Source organism: Taurulus bubalis (assembly GCF_910589615.1).
Source record: "Taurulus bubalis genome assembly, chromosome: 14".
Classification (NCBI taxonomy): Eukaryota; Metazoa; Chordata; class Actinopteri; order Perciformes; family Cottidae; genus Taurulus; species Taurulus bubalis.
In genome coordinates, this window is record NC_136602.1 from 5226274 (window position 1) to 5245411 (window position 19138).

General features: G+C 40.7%; 1 protein-coding gene across 1 annotated transcript in view; it reads right to left on the bottom strand.

Annotated features, from left to right (window-relative positions):
- LOC306746519 (attractin-like protein 1) overlaps nt 1-19138 on the bottom strand; it is a gene marked incomplete at both ends in the record, with an annotated part of 209433 nt that overhangs the window by 165172 nt on the left and 25123 nt on the right. Inside the window, 7 exons of the mRNA XM_079229442.1 lie at nt 1061-1307; nt 4876-4963; nt 6122-6296; nt 8790-8998; nt 13361-13489; nt 14489-14602; nt 16905-16988. Coding sequence (XP_079085568.1) covers nt 1061-1307; nt 4876-4963; nt 6122-6296; nt 8790-8998; nt 13361-13489; nt 14489-14602; nt 16905-16988 — 1046 coding nt within the window. The remainder of the gene's footprint in view (nt 1-1060; nt 1308-4875; nt 4964-6121; nt 6297-8789; nt 8999-13360; nt 13490-14488; nt 14603-16904; nt 16989-19138) is intronic.

Below are 19138 nucleotides of genomic sequence, written 5' to 3' on the forward strand. Positions count from 1 at the left end.
CACACCAAACATTGCATCTAAAAGGAGCTGGTTTGTGCATGAGGGAGAATTGACATGTTGAAACCGTAAAAGGGCTTTCCCAACAAAAAGCTGCACAAGAGGCTCAATATCGGAAATAAGTGAAATATCTCTGGCCCAGTGAAACGGAAGTCAGAGCATCTTTAGCTACGCTACTGGGACTTTTCTTCAGAGCGACGTGGAATAGTTGAGGGGTGTACAGTTACAAGGGGGATTTAAATCCAATCCTACGCATTTGATTGGACCGCTAAAAAGTGGGCGGGCTTAGAATGTAGCACAACTCGGAGCAACGAGGAACAGATAGAGACTTATTTTATTGGATTGTTTTTTGTAAATGCCATCAAGCATTTGAAACCAGAAGCTAAGTATGTGGTGAAAAATACTACTTACTGTGTCTTTAACCCTTTAAAAACCAAGATATTTTTTAGGATTCTGCTCGAAATAACACACCCAAACTAAAAAGGGTGCATCTCTGCAACCACTAGGGCTAGTGGAATACTTCTGGTGTTATAATAAAAGGTACATATGTGTAAATATCAGTATATATGTTACTGGTTAAGAGTAAATAAACATTGAAACACAGCAAAAATAGAAGTTTGAGGTCCGCCTCACCCTATATAGGTGCCATGGTGTTAAACTACAAGAAAAAGAGGCGTTTTAAGTTAAAGATTGATTTTCTCTCATTTACATATAAATGAAAGGTTTCACGTTCCTCTCAGTGAAATACTCAGACATGGACCGTACAAGCAATAAGTGGCATGTGCAAGCCACTGCACACAAATGTGGTAATTAGTCACTGAACACGGGAAACTAAAAGTCAATCAAAAGCAGCAGCAACATTGCTTGGAAGTGCACAAGGTGCGCCAAATATTCCACAGAAAAATAATTCATTGCCAACTTTCTTTTTTGTTTTCGGACTTCACTTCCCAAACCATGAAAGGTTGACCGTAACAGTGGCCTTTGTCTTTGACTTCAACCAATAAAAAGCAACCGTACAACAATAACTAAAGAAGAAGAAAATAAAGTCCGCCGGCGCACTTACTGATGTTGTACTCCTGGACCTTGTTGATGTAGCTGTAGGTCGGCGAGTAGCCGAAGAAGATCAGCATCACCTGCTCGCCGTCGGCCAGCTCCACCACGTGGGCGCTGTGGCCCTCCAGGGCGTAGGGAGGAGGCGGGGCTGGTTTCCGCGGTGACCAGGTGCGCCGGGGGATGTTGAACACCCACATCTCGTCCGTCACGTTGGCCGATTTGGCCTCCAGCTTCCCGCCGAACATGTAGATGTCGTCCTACGTGAGGGAGGAGACTCGTGATGAGCATCTCAGAAGAACGTGATGACGATGATGATGATGATGATGATGATGATGGACGCTGCGTCCAGAGAGCCACAGCTCCAGAGCTGCTGTTCATTTATATGGTAATGAGGAGTTTGGCCTCTGAGGTCAAATGATTGGTTTGAGAAGAGGAGGCGTTGTTTAAAAACAGAGTTTATTTTGTCTTTTTTTAAACCTATCATTGATTTTTGGCCACTTGGGTGCAGCGCAATAAGCTGTAAAAACAACATTGGCATATTTAACTGTGAGGAGAAGAATCTCTGTCGGTCTTCCTAGCATAATATCCTGAGAAGCGTTGAATTGATCCTCATCACACTTGGTGGGTGTGCTTTGTTAAATATGGTGCAATTTGGCCAGCTGGTGGCGCTATATCAACAAACTAAAATGTTTGGCTTGTAACATCAGATGAATCTATCAATCTGATTAATGTCTATTAATTGAACGTGTCCAAATCAGTTTTTTTTGCTACTCCTAAACATCTCTGGACCAAGCCGTGAAATGTTGATTTTTTTGGGGGGATTATTGATATTCCTACAGGGTTCTATTATAGCTGGTGCTCAAATTTTCTTTAAGTGCTGTGGACAGGGCTTTTAATCATAAAAAATAACGATGCTTTGTGCTACTGCCATCACATTTGGGTGACTTTTGAGGACACGACGGCTCGGTGACCGTGACAAATTTGGTGCCATTCCGCCAATAGATGTCGCTGTAGCGTCGTGCATGGGTCGCATATCGCATATCTCAAGAACCGCTCATCCGCACAAGCAGTGCTTCCAATAAACATATCATTTAGAGCTAATGGGATCCACATTAGCGTCTGCTGGTGTGGTCGCAATGAACAGTTTGGCATTTTGTTCTTCTCACAAAGACTGGAGACAAAAGGAGGCTGCTGGCCCGGCTCCAATTAAAACTACATCCACCAACCAGCCCCTTTTAATATCTCACGCTCAATTATTGACATGTTTTATCTCAAGGGAGACCTCTCACATGACACACTCTCAATGTGTGAGTGAGTGAGTTTTCACACTGCTGTGTTTTTATTAGTTTATATTGATAAAATTAGATTAGAAAACTTTATTAATCCCCAGTGGGGAAACTCATTAGTCACCAAAAGTCATGAAAAACAACAATAGACAAAGTTCACAGTGCACAGACAAGAAACACGTTAACCACAACTTCCTTAAAAACTTCATTAAAAACTCAAACTGCTGCTGGAAGAAAAGACCTTCTGGGTAATCACCTGAATCTAAGATTCTGTTTTCGCTAACTCAAAGATGAGCCCTTCATTATCTGCAAAGGGAGCGTTCCCTCTTCACGAGTCCACGTCTCTACAGGAGCCCAGAACAGACACCCGAAGGCCACCGTAGTTCTCTTGACATGCTTGGAAAGGGTGAGCGGAACCGGTATTTAGTTGGTTGCATACTTCAACCTCGACGCCGCCAAATCCTGCAGACTGTTAAGTCTCTAATGACAGACTAGCATGCTCTAATATGCACTTTACCCCACATCCGTGCAGCCCATGCAACTGTCAGCTCAGCATGTCTCTGTCTGCAGAGCATCAGCTCCAACGCGGTCAAGACGTCACCTCAGATGTGAGCGGTGACGAGTCAGCAGTTCTGGCCGGGATCAAAACAAAAACAAGCATGTCCGCTGCCTGCTCAAGTCTGAGAGGTTTCGCGAGAAGCCGACGCTCCAGAAGATGAAGTGAGGTCATTAATTCCCTCCTGAGGTTGACGCTTGTGAGTCAGGCATGAGAGTTACTGCAAATCTTCCCCGGGCTTCAAATCAAATCCGACCTTCGTCACGGCAGAACGGAGACGCTCGTCTTCGTTCTCCGTCCGTACTTCACTCTGAAAATGTAATTTACTTCCAAAAACAAAAATAAGCGCCTGACTACGGAGCTAAATCCAGGTCATGTGTTTTGTTCATTTGAAAAAAAGATTTCAACCTGAAAAATCGAGTTTTGTTGTTGAACTTTGAAAAATACTATATTTTTTTCAGTTTTCAGTAGCAGATTTTTAAAATGATCTGAATCTGAAAAAAAGTTTTGACCCTGAAAAAAAAGATTTGAACCCCCAAAAAAAGATTCTAAACTGTAAAAAAAAAAGAGTGAAAGTTGAAAATATTAAATCTGTTACTGAAAACTGAAAAAATATATTATTAACGTGATTTTTCAGGTTCAATCCTTTTTTTCAAATAAACAAAACATATGACCTGTATTTAGCTCCATACTTGACCCAGTGTTTGACATTTGATGCTCTGCACTGTGAAGAGGGATTTATAGGTATGGATGACAGGTAAGGTTAATAATGACTTTTCTAATCTAATCTAATGGGCCGGCCTTCTAAATAAGTGGAAATGTTTCAAAAGAGGCATTGATTATTAAATAATTTGTGGATATTAGTTTTAAATAAATATGTTAAATAGTCTATAAAATGTCAAAAATAATGTCTGTGCCAGTTAGATCTGAGCATACAAATTCATACACAGATGTATTAGTGACATGCACATCTTCTCTATAATAACATGAGGTTCTACGGGGAGGATTTAAATAACATTATTTTGTTTAAATAAAGTAAAGCTGTCAGAGCACACAGAGAGAGAGAGAGAGAGAGAGAGAGAGAGAGAGAGAGACAGGCGAAAAGGAGCGACAGGGGTTTTATGTCTGGCTGACGGAAACTTGGCAGGAAGATTGAGGCTAATTGGCGACAAGTGTTGAACAAAGTGTTCACTGTTCACTTTGCAGGAGTTTGTGTCCGACGCTCAGACTGTGAGGGAGACGGCACAGCAGCGCCCAAATGATGCAACTTCCAACTGAACCTCTAGTGGGAAAGTAGAGCGGCAGATTAGTGGGAGACCCCTCGAGTTGTTCTGCACTGGTCCATCTTGAGGCCGTGTGCTATATGGTGCCTTCTTTCAGACTAGCGGAAAGAAAGCATCCAAGAAACATATTTTACGACTTTATTGGTGTGTGTAAATTTCACCAAAAAAGTCTTTTGCAAACAGAAGAAAATTCTGAAAACTTGTTATATATATATATATATATATATATATATATATATATATATATATTTGTTTTTTTTGTATTGTCTTAATGCAAGTAATTAACTGGGGAGGTGTCCATTAGTTAATTTGTTTGACCCGTATCATATGTAATGTGGAATACATCTTTTCAGGTTATTTCGACGAAACGTTTTTTTCTCCAGTTTAGTGGCACTTACATGCACCAAATTCTCCAATTTCATTCTTAACTATATTCTTAACTATGTTTCTTCATATGTCACTCATAGCCTGATGTATAGAACATGGCCAAAAGTGACTTTGTTCATGGCTGTCGAGAGTATTTTCTGATTTATGGAGATAAAAATAAGATTTACTCTCATATGTCAACAAAACAAAAAGAAGAATTCTGAACAAACGTTCATATTTCTTCCATCTGATATGCGCATATAAGGGCTGTATGTTTGTATCACACTGCATCAGACAGCTTTCCTCTACTAGTGAAATGCAGCCGCCGCATTACCTGGAACAGAGCCAGCGAGTGGCCGTATCGGTAGAGAGGCCCGCTGCTGACCGCCACCACGTCCCACGTGCTGCTCTCCAGGTTGTAGCTGTACCCGGGGAAAAATTAAGCAAAGAAAAACAAAGCGGAAGACGTCAACAGTGAATCAGATATTTTCTCACGGGTACCAAAGTCTCACAAAGTTAAGGGAGGACAGAGATGTGCAGCACAGGTTTCATTTAACGGTGTGAAGGAACGATAAAAAGCGCAGGTGGAACGAATAACATTTACGACGCCTCCAACTCCACTCAGGTGCTGAAGCCAAGGCCCTGGATCTGGAGATCAGATTATAAACTACATCTGCGTTTAGAGTCTTTCGACCTCTTTGGTTCAGTTCCATTCAGTGTCCTCGTTACTGACGGTATTCATTCCACCCGTGCTTCTTTCTGCTGTTTGGAGACGCGTCTGTTGGAAATCTTCCATTGCTGCAGGAAGCGAGCCGGAGGTTTTGTACTTCCGCCTCGATGCCTGCAGCACTCTAAGCAAAATAATCTCTTTATGGTCTTTATGGTCTTCATAATGGCCTCCAACAAACGGCTGAGACGTCGCTTCAAAGTAAAAGTAAACATACAAATAATTTACTGTTAACATCTGTTCATTTTTTTACCATGGAATTAGTCGTATTACAAGTCTTATTTCCAAAAATGTAATCTAGATATTAACCATCTTTAGAAATGGTGAAAATTATATAATTTGTTTTCATGAATTATGCATTAAATATATGATATCAACAACATAAATAAGTGAAGTTTCAGAATTCTTTAATTTTTACTACCTTTTTAGACTAAAATTCAACATATAAATGAAGGAATGCCATTAAATGTATCAAATTAAAAACAGTTATTTTTTAACTTCGCTAATTACACTAGCATAGCTTCACAAACCTTCTTCATAAAATGACAATTGAAGCATTAGAGCATGTTTTAGGGAAAAATGTGACCGTATTATACTTTTTTTTGGCATCAAATTACATAAGTAATTTGTTTCTTGCTAACTTCCTGTAAGGAGACGAAATGAAAAGACATATTAGTTAAAGACAGAGCGGCATCCAGTGGATTTAGAGTATTTAAGCCTTCTTTTCTTCTCACAGACGGATCAGTCAGGTTAAGTTAAATTAAAAACACAGTGACTTATAATATGAGCTCTAACGAACATTAAAGGCCGTGTGTTTTCCCAGGACATACAGACAGGTGGCGCTGCTGCTTACTTGAGCACCATGTGGTAGTTGGAGTAGTTGAAGGAGTGTCCTCCCACCACCCACATCAGCCCAGAATGCACCAGAGCCTGGTGGGACGCCCGGCCCAGAGACTGAGCCGACGGTTTGACGCTGGGCAGCACCCAGAAGGCCTCAGTGGAGGGAACGGACAGAGAGCAGTCTGGACCTGAGAAGAAGAAGAGAGGGAGGAGGGACGCACGTTGTCTTGATTAGCATCTTTAAGAAGCACGGCCGTCAAAAGAATGACTGAGTAGTTGTGTGATATTCAGAGTTTAGTGTCATTGTGTGTAGCCTCCCTTTGGCTCTATGGGAAAAGCCACCACTACTCTGACCTCAGCACACTGCAGGTAAACAATAGTGTCACATTTTAGGGCTTTTTTAGGATGCTATGAGGTGAAAAATGAGCCTATTTTATATTATTTTATTGGTAAATTGCACAATTTTTTGTTGTCGTTCACAACCATGAAAACGTTATATTTACTGAACTTCCATTATCTATCAGTAAGGAAGTGAGCGTTATAAATAATAAATAAACATGAGTATACAATCTATTTTTGTTTAAGATTTGCCGATTGCATCCACTGATTACGAAACAAGTCGACAAGCCGTATGTCGCTGTTCTGAAAGATCACGAAGAGGAGGAATCCGTTCAAAAACAAAAATTAGAAACATGTATCGGACAACAATAGAGCCATAAATCCTCCTCACTTATGGGGCGGTTAAATCCCCAGCTGTTTTCTAACCGGGCCGGTTGGTCTGATTTATGTTTTAGCATCAAATGTCGTACATTAATGTTAAAAAAAGGCAGAAATAAATTGGGTAATCTGGCAAAAACAAAACGCTTAACTCAATAAACAGCAGGCAAGCGTTGTTTTCTTCACTGAACTTGCATAATTAAGGGACAGATCCCCTAAAGTGTCACAATGCAGGTATTATTCCATGTTTTTCATTGGTAGTGATTTATGAACATATGTCTGCAGACAAAATAGACCAAAAGAATCTTTCTAATTGAACTTGTGTTAACACTATTACTCCAGAAGGGGGCAGCATTTCATCATCTGATCTACCTTCACTGGACTGTAATGTCTGGTGAGGTTATAGTACAATATAAAAAACAACAACAATAATAATAATAATAATAATAATAATAATAATAACAATAAAGGATCAAATTGAGTCTGATTTATTTTTAGAGTAGAACAAATGTAAACAAACGTATTATATATAATGTTGTATTAATGAGATTACACACAATTTAATCAATAGAATACTAAAATATAATATTAAAATTGTATGTTTGGCATTGAGTCTCTGATTGATGCTTCGGAAAAAATATGAAAACAAACATTAATCAGTATAAAGCCTGGCATCTGGCAGCATCTGTATTGCAGCTATTGCTTTTTGTAAAGATGGTTGTTCCTTTTTCATATTCATTTTGTATTTTTAACTACACACCAGTGTAAAGTTTGCATTCACATACCAGAACCCGGTGGCTCATAAAGCTGCCCCGGGTGCTGCTGAGCAACAGCACATTGTTCACGAATGCAAGACAAACAACTCAAATAATGAAGCCAGGTAATGGATTTCCCGTAACATCTTTTGTTTTATGACACCAAACAGTATTGAATCAGGCAACATTACGTCGTAATAAACAGGGAAACGGCTGCCGCTGAGCTCCTGCATCTCCTCCTCCTTTTGTTCGTTTCCGATTCCATTTTCTCCCTGAACGATGAACAAAACTGAAACATCAATAGGACCCTCTTCATTACGGCCGTCATGAGAACTGTGGTATTTGTTTTGCAGAGCAAATAACCACCGGCATTGGCCTCGTTGGTGCTGCAGAATAATGATATGGAGGTGCAACAATGACGTATAGAAGTAATCCAATGTTGCAGAGTAAGTCTGGTAAGCATTGATTTGTGATTTGTTGATGGGTTAAAAACATCAGAAAACCAGACTCAATTAGGTTGAAATGTAAATGTTTGAAGCCATTTTTCAATATCAGTGTAAAACAGGTCCTCACTAGTCATTAAATATAGTCATTGAATACTGTCATACATAACCATATGTTAACATTTGATTTTTTTAACCAAATTTAGGCCAGTTTGATCTTCAAATCAGTAAATCAATGCTGACTGGGATCAGCAACATTACAGATGAAGTAATAAATAAGGTAGTTTAGATCAGTGGTTCTCAATGGGAGTACGTGAAGGTACATGAGATTTTTTTAAATATATTTAAAATTAGCATCCATTAAAAAATCCTTTAAAAATTGTGTAAGTTCAGAAACACAATTGTATATATTCTATATTAAATCAGACACTAATGGCACAGCGATGTGTATTACATCTTTTTTTTTCAACCCAGAATGCTTTGCGTTGGTTAGGGAGTACTTGGCTGAAACCACTGGTTAGATAATACACAGCACACTATCTCTGGCCCTTTCTCTTCCTTAAATCATCACCATCCTCTTCCTCCTCGATCCTTCCTTAAAATCTTTTTTTTAAAAACACGTCTCGCCATTCTGGCCAAACTCCAAAAACAGACCCCAGTTTCTCAGTTCCCGTCATGAGTTCATCCACACACCTGATTATTAATGTGCCCTGATGGAACGCTGCTGCTTCCTCTCCTCTCCCCTCCTGTCCTCCCTCCCTCTCACCTTGCCAGCTGTCGTTGCAGACGCAGAGCTTCTCCCCCGTCAGGTCGCAGTAGCCGTGGCCCGGGCTGCCACAGTTGCCCCGGCAGTACGGGATGTCGCAGGCTTCTCCCTTCCAGTACTCCTCGCACTCGCAGTACACGCGACCCGAGGCCGAGTTGGCCGTGCTGCACCGGCCGTGGCCCGAACAGTTGTTGGGGCAGGAGTTGATCCTGCAGGAGACACGCAGTCAGGACAGGAAGTGGAGGCGGTTCTTCAAGGTCATGCATTCTTTAGATAACTTTGAGATGGAGGTGAGGTGATAGCTGGCAGCGACGTCAGGCAACGACAGTGTTATGGTTTCTCTTGCTTTAAGTAAAGATACATTATTTAGCTCCCCTCATCAATATTTTTGTTTAAACATAAGTGTTTTTTGTGCTGAACCCCAGGAGACGTAACAACTGTGCAGCTTTTTTTTGTTCCTACTTTTCTCTGATAGTTTTGGGTTTCATACTCGTTTCAGCACTCTTTAATCACGTCTCACTGTTATATTTAGAAAGCAAGCTCTCGTAAAAACACTGCACAATTAGCCGTTGAAGAAAGTGGAACATGTCGCTGCTGATGTGTCCGATATGTTTCTCAGAAGTTGGCGGAGACCAAAGCAGAGCTCAAAGGAGGTCTTTTACAGAATTAAACAAAAATCTGTCTTGAATTTGCCATGTCAGGGCAGCTCTCAGTACTTTAACATAAGAATGGCTAAACTGGTGACCAGAACTTTGTGTGGTGTCCTTTTTTATGTTGAACAAATAACCTACAAGCCAATTGACAATATTTAAACCAGGATAATGTTCTCCAACTCATGAGGTTATGAGAAATAATGCATTCTGTAAGGGTCATTATTACTTATGCATCAATAAAAGATAGTGAAGCATGACTCCATTGGATCCATGATAAAATAAAATAAAAGCAGATGTACTGTAGCACGAAACTCAGTTGTTTGTTCTTATCGAGTCTAAATGCACTTATTGGAAGTGGCTTTAGACAAAAGTGTCTGCAATTAAATGTAATGATACAAGGATCCATGGGACGCGAAGGAGAGATGGAGCGATTTAATTCAAAAGAGACAAACGAGAGAAGCTTCAGTTAGAAGGACATAAAGGAAATGACACAAAGGAGACGGACAATGAGGGACAATTATATGTCCCCAAACTAGGACCTTTAATGGGCGGGGAAAAAAATGTAATGGCACAAAAAAAAATAATGATTTGCCAAACATAACACACAGTTTCTCTGTAATTTTAGATGAATACAGAAGTCAAGGACCAGAGGTAGAAAATCATTTCGTTTCTACGAAAAGCTTGTTTGCTGCTGCGACGAGAGGGTCGGCATGACAACCCTTACCCCACACTCAGTGTGTGTGTGTGTGTGTGCGTGTGTGTGTGTGTGTGTGTGTGTGTGTCTGTGTGTCTGTGTGTGTGTGCTGAGAGCCTCGAGGCTGTGGGCTGTCCTCACTTCCTCCTCTGTGAAGGGAAGGCCGTGGCTGGTTGGCACACTGTTCGCTCAATGCCATATTTCTGAGACATAATTTCTGACAGAATATTCTAACCAGCAGCGAATGAAAGGTTTAGATCTCAGCTACAACTATATGTTTTAATGGAGACAAATGTTTTTTTTTATTTGTGCCAACCAGCCCCATCACGTTGGCATGTCAAAATGCTAAAGTCACAAAATATGTCATTCAAACAAGAACCTGAAAACATGAACATTTTAGAGAATATCTTCCCATTTATTAAAACCATACAACATTTTTGGAGCGATTCATCAGTAGGAATGTCCAATTCATTTCTATGCTAGATACAAGATACGAGATTGGGATTAGCTCGCGGCTAATGATGCTAATGGTGGCAGCAGCGCGAACAGTGCCAACTACAGCAAAAGTGCTGTCAGAGCTAACGGCGTTTCTGGAGGCTGGATGCTGCGTCGGGGGCGGCGCCATCGGCGTAACCGCCAGATGAAGCCGTGAGCTAACCAGTGAGGCTCGCTCCAATGCACCGACATGCACTGAAGCACATGTGAACAGAGCAAGGATAACAACACGCACATGCCAGAGAGTGTTTTTTTTTTTTGTTGTTGCTATTTTGATGTTGAAAATGTTAAATACAGCTCCTTTTCAATATTGCTTTAATATTTCTCAGTTGTTTTATAATCTCTAAAAGATACCCCAACAAAACATGCATTGAGAGTTCGGTTCGGAGAGTTATGGGTAAACAAACCCGGCTCACGAAGCTACTATAACTCATCACAGACTTTCATCTTATATCCAAATGGAGCCGATTCATATGTCTGTTAACTAGAAAAGCTTTAAAGCTGAGTGACCTCCAGATGTTTTGACATACTGGATAAGTGCATGTCAAAGAAAGAAAACATCTCGATGTTCCACTTTTGTTTCTGTGGCTGTGTGCCGACCAACCAACCAAGCCCGGTCTCACCCGTAATACGTTTTCCATCATGGCCCATCACTACGGGCTCAAAGCAGCCTGGTTTGAGTCTGTGGGTAAGCTGTGGTGACGTGGAGTACACAGATGCACAGTACTGCTCTGTACTGTTGTACAAATGACCTTTGAGTATGGTTAGGAAACAGAAGCAGCACAACAAAGACCGCCTTAATGGGACTTCACTTTAGACATTAACGTTAGCTAGTTAGCTGTAGCTAGTTGGGTCCTTTTTTACTATGAAGAGGGTCCTTCGCCAAGTTTTCCTAAAAGCACCATGAGTTGCTTTAAGTTGAATACAAATGCATTGTTTCTTCCTATATTTTTCAGCAAAAGTCATACGAAAGTTTAATGTTAGGATGCACTGACAAACTATCATGAACACATAAAACTATCGCATACCATCAGACAGCTGGTATAACGGACCATTTTTAACAGCAGACACTTTGATTCGTTTTAGCAGAAACAGGTGAAATTAATTTCATTAACGATGACTCGGTTCCATTAAGTGTCCCAGTTATTCATTCCAGGGTCGGATGTTCCCCCAGCTCAATATCCTCTTAATATGACTCATTAAGGAGACCTATCAAAGAGTTTTATGTGGGAACATTGCTTTTTTTTCCTTCTCCCCCAGGTCAAATGTTAAATGTATGTAATAAAATTAGCCACTTACAGCTTATTTATTTAATTCAGCTCACAGGGTCATAGCAGATACAGCATCTTCTCAGGCCAGTATATGGACTTTTATCTTCAGGACGAAGGCACAGTATTCCCCAGGATGTGGACTAAAAGAGGCACCGCGTCTTTGGTCCAGCGCAGCATTCAGCTGCTTAACAAGACTCGGACACACGGTCTGAAAGCTGCACTTCTACTTGCCCTTAATGTCCTTTATCGATTTCCCAAAGTGTTTTTTTTTAATGATGTTTGGACGATGCTCGTGCTCTTTGTTAATTTTTTTGCTGTCATACATGGTTGTTGACAATCTCTTGATATTCTATTGTGCTCTTTGTGCAAAGCAAATTCACAATAGCCGACCCCTTTATACGTAAGCCATGAAATCTGCGGGCAAAACAGTTTTCCAGACTTTAGACATTAATATCTCCACAGTGGCTTAACATGTTTTTTTATACGCTTCAAACGGAACTTCAAACGTCTATCCCCCTCTGATCTTTTGCATGTGGAACTCACCAATCTCTGACAACAAGGATTCCAGGAACATATGAATGACCCCCATGCAAGCGCGGCAGCACTCACAACAAGCTACCAACCGTCACCGTTATTAATGACTCCTGCTAGGAGCTGCCAAAATGTCTGCTGTGAAAAAGGGTCAATTAGCTAGCTAGCTAGCTGCAGAAGTAACTAGCAAACGTTGCTAAGTGACAACTTCACGTTAGCTAGTGTTCAGCTGACGCTAATGTGAGGTTTGAAAAGGTATGAAAGCTGACTGGCTATTATTAGTACTAAATGTCCCATTTGTGTTTACAAGGACTCTAAATATGAATGGGCAGCTGAAGACGATAATGTTCTTTAAGTCACTCAGGAACTATTTATGCACCGCGTACATAAAGTTACATGACATTTTTGTCACATTTCACAGCAAGCTACCGACTTACACATCCAGACATGTAGCAACAGTGTCATTTATTTGTATTCCTGATATATTTTCCAGATCAATAGGTATATATACTGATGGCCGAAGAGCAAAACCTCCTATCGGAAAAATGCACTTTTTTTTTAAATACAAATGAAAAAAAACGTTTTATAATACAAAATACAAAGAAATGCAAAGAAGAAAAACACAAAGTGCAAATAGGAATGTCTCCCCATTTTTCCTGGATCATTTTGCAGATAAGAGATTTTGCACTTTGGCCATCGATATTTAATATTCACACTCTTTTTGTGGTCTCCACCAATTCCTAAGTAAAAAAATCTCTTTTAGTCTTTTTAGATGCTAGTTGTTGCACTTTCCTAGTTGCTAACTTTGCCTGCTGGTTGGTGCTGGATCCAGATTGAACAATGGACTTGTCAGACATTCATGCATCAGATTCAAAAGGGGAAGAGAGATGAAGAAAAGAGTTAGGGAGGTTTGACGTGGAGACGTACGAGTAGGCGATGCTGAAGCCGGTCAGGTTGTAGGCCGCGTCGCTGAAGAAGTGGAGCAGAGCGTAGCCGGACGTCGTCACGACCTCCGGGACCGTCTCATTGCCCCTCGTCTCTGGTACTACGAGACCGCTGAGAGAGAAACAGAAAGAGAAGGAAACTAAGAGAGATAGACAATCCCCCCTTTTAACAACAACCACAACAAAAACGCAATAATGGTAAAAGCATTTGCAGATGCTGCTTTATTTTATGCACTCTGGTCTAAAAGCACCATTGGAGAGCTATAAGAGAAAAAAATAAAGGATTTAATTTGAGCAATTGCAGGCCCCACTAAAAGATAGGACAGTGATTAGCCTTAAAGTAAAACAACATTACAGTGCAGAGTCGTATTTTTATTTTTTTTGTATCCGTTTGATGAGGTTTTACAGTTGGGGGTTGGTGGTTTCTTATTCGCTCTGCCTGTCTCTTTTAATAAATGCAATGTACCGCAAATGCACGCTCGCTCAAAATGAGGACTCAAAGCCTCCTCCCTGTGGAAACCACAGCCTTTTTTCCCCCCCAACATAAGTATGTACCCGTCTATAATAAACAATGTAAGCTTATTTATTGTTGGTAATTATGCGACGCAAGTCTAGGCTTTGTATATTCAAATGTTAGATAATCTTTCCTTGGTTGGAATAGACCAAATTAGCTCCTTCGCATCCTGGGAGCAACTGAACTCTCAACAGGAGATAAGCCTCAATTGAGCAGAGTAGAAAGCGGGAGGTTGTTAAATTATTGTGGCATTGCTTTTTCTTTTATTTTTATGAATACTCAAATGACAGAGTGCCACCCACATGCTTGTAGATTGTCCTTTGGGGAAGGGGGGGATTAAATATATATGCAATAAAGCTCCAGAAACAAGTGGTTTTCAGGGCTGATGTGAGTAATTGCAATATGTTCTATCTTTTATTGCTGCATTGTGGTAGTATGGAAATTATAAGGCCCTTTGTTTCCATATACGTGGAGTCATTTGAATGCATACGGGAAAAATTGTGGGAGCTATTGAAGCTGTGCCAATGGCTACCTGAGTCATTTCCATATCCACCCCCTCTCTCACAGCTCTTTCCTATTCAGAATGGCGGCGCTCACCTGAAGACAGCAATCAAAGGGGCGTAAATGGAGTCTCCATCATAGACGTACATGTGGTCCCAGCTGCACTCGGTGGCAAAGTGATTGAAGCGCAGCCTGAGTACTGCATTAGGACTGGGAGACGGGGAGAGAGAGGAGACAGAACACAGTACAGAAGGCTATGATAAAAAAAATACATTTGAAGAGTATAGATTACCTATATGCTTCATTTCATTCTCGCCTGCGATCACAAATTGACACACAGTGGCTGAGAAAAACCTTTTTGCTCTGTTGAAGTCTCTGTGGTTTCTCAATACAAGTCGACGTTTTGTTTTTCCATGTGCACTATTATCCCAATTATGCTTTTATATATATATTTCTTTATTCTGGTTTCATAACACCCTCCTATAAATTGCCACCTTAACGTGGTGGAAAGGTTTGTGTGCCCTAGTGAGTCTGGGAGAAAAAGATAATGGACGGTTTCAGAACTCTGAAATGAGCTCTTGTCCCAGTTTTGAGACACCTGTATTTGCTGAAAGTGTTTATGTGGCAGTGTACTCCATTCTGCAAGAGTATTATCAACAAAAGACCCTTTTATTCTGTCAAATAAATATGCCGATGACAATTAATGGAGTGTGTTTCATGGGAATTTCATATCCCAAATATGAGCAAAACTGGAATAAGATTCAAAAGCAGGACACTAGTGTGCATGTAATTATAATAAGTGTTGAGGCAAGCAATAAGCAGATGTTTTGCTATTCTAACTGGACCTGGGACTGAAAGTGGGAAGGGTGGCAAGAGAGGAAGACATATCCCCTTAAATGTTATGTTGATAGTTATGATATTTGATTTAGATCATTGTTTTGTGTACAAGTGGGATTCTTTTATCTGATAATGTTGCTGGAGAAAAGCCCAGTGGGTTTAAAGAAAAGTAGATGTACATCCACTTGGCACTGGCTGAATAATCAAAAGAAATCAGATTCTTAGTCTAACTGTCCATTTTTAACCTAATGGCAGCACTAAAAGCCTGGCATGAAAAGCCAAGATGTCAACAAAGTCATCAGAGACCATGAATATCAATACTAAACACATAGGCAATGAGGCAAAGTGATTTTGGACAAACAGACTATCCATTTGTTTCAAAAGTTGTCCCTTTTAATTTGTGTTTGAGTTTCGGTGTCCTCAGTACACTGCAAAAAAGGAATTTCAAGAAAGTAAAAAAAGCCTTGTATCAAGAAAATAAGTCATATTTGCCCAAAAAAGAATATTAATCTTGTCAAGCATGTTTTGATTAGAAAATATATCTAATTTTAGGAAAGTACTTTTCTTGATTTTTGGCTTATTTTAAGAAATCTTGTCAAGCAAAAAAATCTGCCAATGGGGTAAGTTTTTTTTGCTTTGATATAGGATGATTTGATTGAATATAAGAATGTTTTGCTTCTTTCTAGAAGGGCTGTTTTTGCAGTGTAGTTTGAACAAAGGCCCACGAAGCTCCATGAGACTAAAGCTGTGAAAAACCAACCAGAAGCCGCTCTCGAGTGCAAACTGAGAACGGGAGCCGCAAATTAGTACAAGTGGATCCAGTTGCACAAGAACAAAGACACGGTTGTTCTATTTAAAGCTGGTTAACGTCAGATTTAGAGTGCATTTACTTATCGGTAAGATATAGTAGATGGAAGGAGGTGAAGGGTGTTATTATTGATAAATCAAGTAGAGAAAAGAACATGCAGATATGTTTAAAATGCATTTTTTTCAAAGCAATAGATGTATAGTGGAGCTTTTAGTGGAGCTTTTGACCCGTTGGTGGTGCAGAAAGTGAGAGAATTCATCCGTCCCCAGTGGGCCGTACATATATCTGGAGTTCGTGGCATAGTTCAAATGTGAGTTAGAGGATTTGGGGCTATTTAAATTAAATGGATTTCGACTTCGCTAAAAGTATTCATATTCGTCTTTTCAAATATTTTACAGAGCCTGAACCTTCCTTCAATATTTTCCATGCAGCTAATATGGTCATCTGCAGCCAAACCTGACATCCCAGAGCGTCCACAGATTATGAATTAAGACATAACGCTAAACACAACGTATTCTTTCCAGATGTTTTGGTTCCAGGTGTCATTCAGTTCGTGGCTGTGACACAATGTCACATGATGTGTCATCAACAGTAATACATATAAACGTATACATGCAGCATTACAATACTTATCTCTGTGTGCATTGCAGTGAATGCCTCTCTGAGCAGCTATTGCCCACAAAGCAATGGAGCGCAATACAATACATACAAAGACTTCTTCTGCTTCTATTTACACAGTGAAAAAAAGAAAAAAGAAAAGCTTTCTCTATCGGATGCCCTTCAGCCCGATACAAAGAAATATCACAGTTTGTAACCAAGTAGAACAAAGTAAGATAAATGATGGGAGAGGAGGAAGAGAATACTTACTATCCTTCTATTAGCCAAGTGCATTTGGTCTTGTACTTGTAGTTCACTGGTCCGTCTGTGATTAGGCCAGACAGGTCCGTTAACCTACAGGAACACATACAGGTGGGGGGAAGACAGAGGTTTTAGTCTGGTATTCAGAGATAATAATAAAACGTCATATATACAAAACAAATACATCTGCACCAAACCGCTTTTTGCTTTCAAATACAGCCTCGATGCATTTATACAGCTGCTTCTCAAACTGACCACCCTCCCAATTCTCTTTTTTAAGATCCACTCTTAAATCAGGGATGCCTTGTCGTCTACTGGATCAAGTCTGATCTATTCTTAGAGCGACGGGGGGATCTGAGAGCGGTCCTGTTCCTCGTCTCGCGCTATTTAAGGAACTGGCAAAAAGCCAAAGGTTTGTTTCCGAAAACATCATCAGAACAAGCAGAAAAGAAAATACCCTCCGACATGAATAACATCATCTAAATCAATTCAAATTAGGCAATTCTAAATTGAAAAGTTTGAATTTCTGCCAAATAAAATAAATACAGTTGGTCGACCACATGATGAAACGTTGGAAAACTGACATTACATATTTTTGAAAAAACACTTTGAATCAGTTAAATCACAGCTGCCGCACAAAGGTGCATCCGCCCAACAGAACATGACGTTCATATTGATTTTCTGATCCCTCCCTGGCATATTCAATAATTCTTAATGCTCATGTACCTGTATCAAGTAGTGATTGCTAGATTTCCTTTAAAGATGATGGATGATGCTAATTAGGCGTCTAATTAAACAGCTGCATGGGGCTTGAGGATCACCTCGTCCCCGAGACACTATTGAAGCTTGTGTCTTTCTCCTTCTCCTGGCCTTTAATCAATAATAATAATTAAAAAAATTGTGTTTTCAGGAAAGAGATAGTAACATCACTATTTCTTGCCAAACAAAGCCAGGCTTGCTGCTTCAAGCGTCCATGCTAAACTGAGTGAATTGTTTCCCGGCTCGCAACTCGACAAATGAGATTACCATCAAATCGTTTCCTTGAACTCTCTGCGAGCCAACGAAGAGAAGCGTTTCCCAAAAACGGCGAGCGCCTTCAATGGTATAGCCAACGCGTGTATTATGTTGCGCCGCCTGAAATGCACCTGCTCATCTCATTAGAGTCCTCCTCCCTGCTACTGTTTCCTCCTCAGCTGACAGAGATCTAACGTTACACCTGCAGCATCATCTGCATCCTGCACTCCGGCTAAGTAGATTTCCGTGACTTCAGCAGCACGGCCAAACGCAGGAGTGTGTGGCCTCCCCTTTTGTCTTTCCTCATGCCACCGACTCCATCCTGCAGGAATACGTCCATCAGTATATTAGTAATATGCATGAATGCTGTAAATACTGTAGCAATGTGCTCAGCCGGCCCGGGGATTACAAGTGTGTCAGCCTGAGCCTGGAATGAAGGAGACACGGGTGGCAGAATAACAATATCCCTCTGAGCGGATAAAACATGACGTCGCACTCATGTCAAGGTAATACAGTGCATGTCGCTGTTGCCATGGCGACCCCGGCGTGACATATTCATGTGGCAATTGTAATAATCACATTGTTGGCTTGAGTGTATGTGTGTGTGTGTGTGTGTGTGTGTGTGTGTGGGTTGAATACCGGGCACACCTGTCAATCAAAGTAATCCCATTCCGTTGCTGCATATAGGGAAAAGGTGAAAATGGACACACGCACGCTGAAGACATCGCAGCGTGTGTGTGTGTGTGTGTGTGTGGCCACACTGGCACGCTGCCAGATCAGACAGGCAGCGAGAAAAACAGGGAGTGAAACTAATTCTTATTGTGTCTTCTGGGTAAGAAGGCGTGTAATGAGATTTTTTTTTGAATTTATTTAAAACCCCAGCCACATTGTGCCGTGCGGGGTTGACGCAAGCTAAACCCAGTCACAACGAAGCACTTAATAAGATTAAACTGAACATATCAATAGATCAAATTAGAATAAATGATCATAAAAAATGAGTGCGAGAGCGAAATCTATTTCGCTGTGAAATAAAAAAAAAACGAGGGGAAACATAAAAATGAAAAACGTGGCTGTTCAACTTTGGCCCGAGACGCGTCTGGATACTGAAAGGTTTACTGCTGCGTCCTCTGCCCTCTCTGTCCTCGCCGCTGCCGCCTTCCTCGGCGACGGGGTGGTTGTAGGCAGAGGCGGTCTTAACATAGAGGCATAGGTAGGCGGCTGCTTGGGGC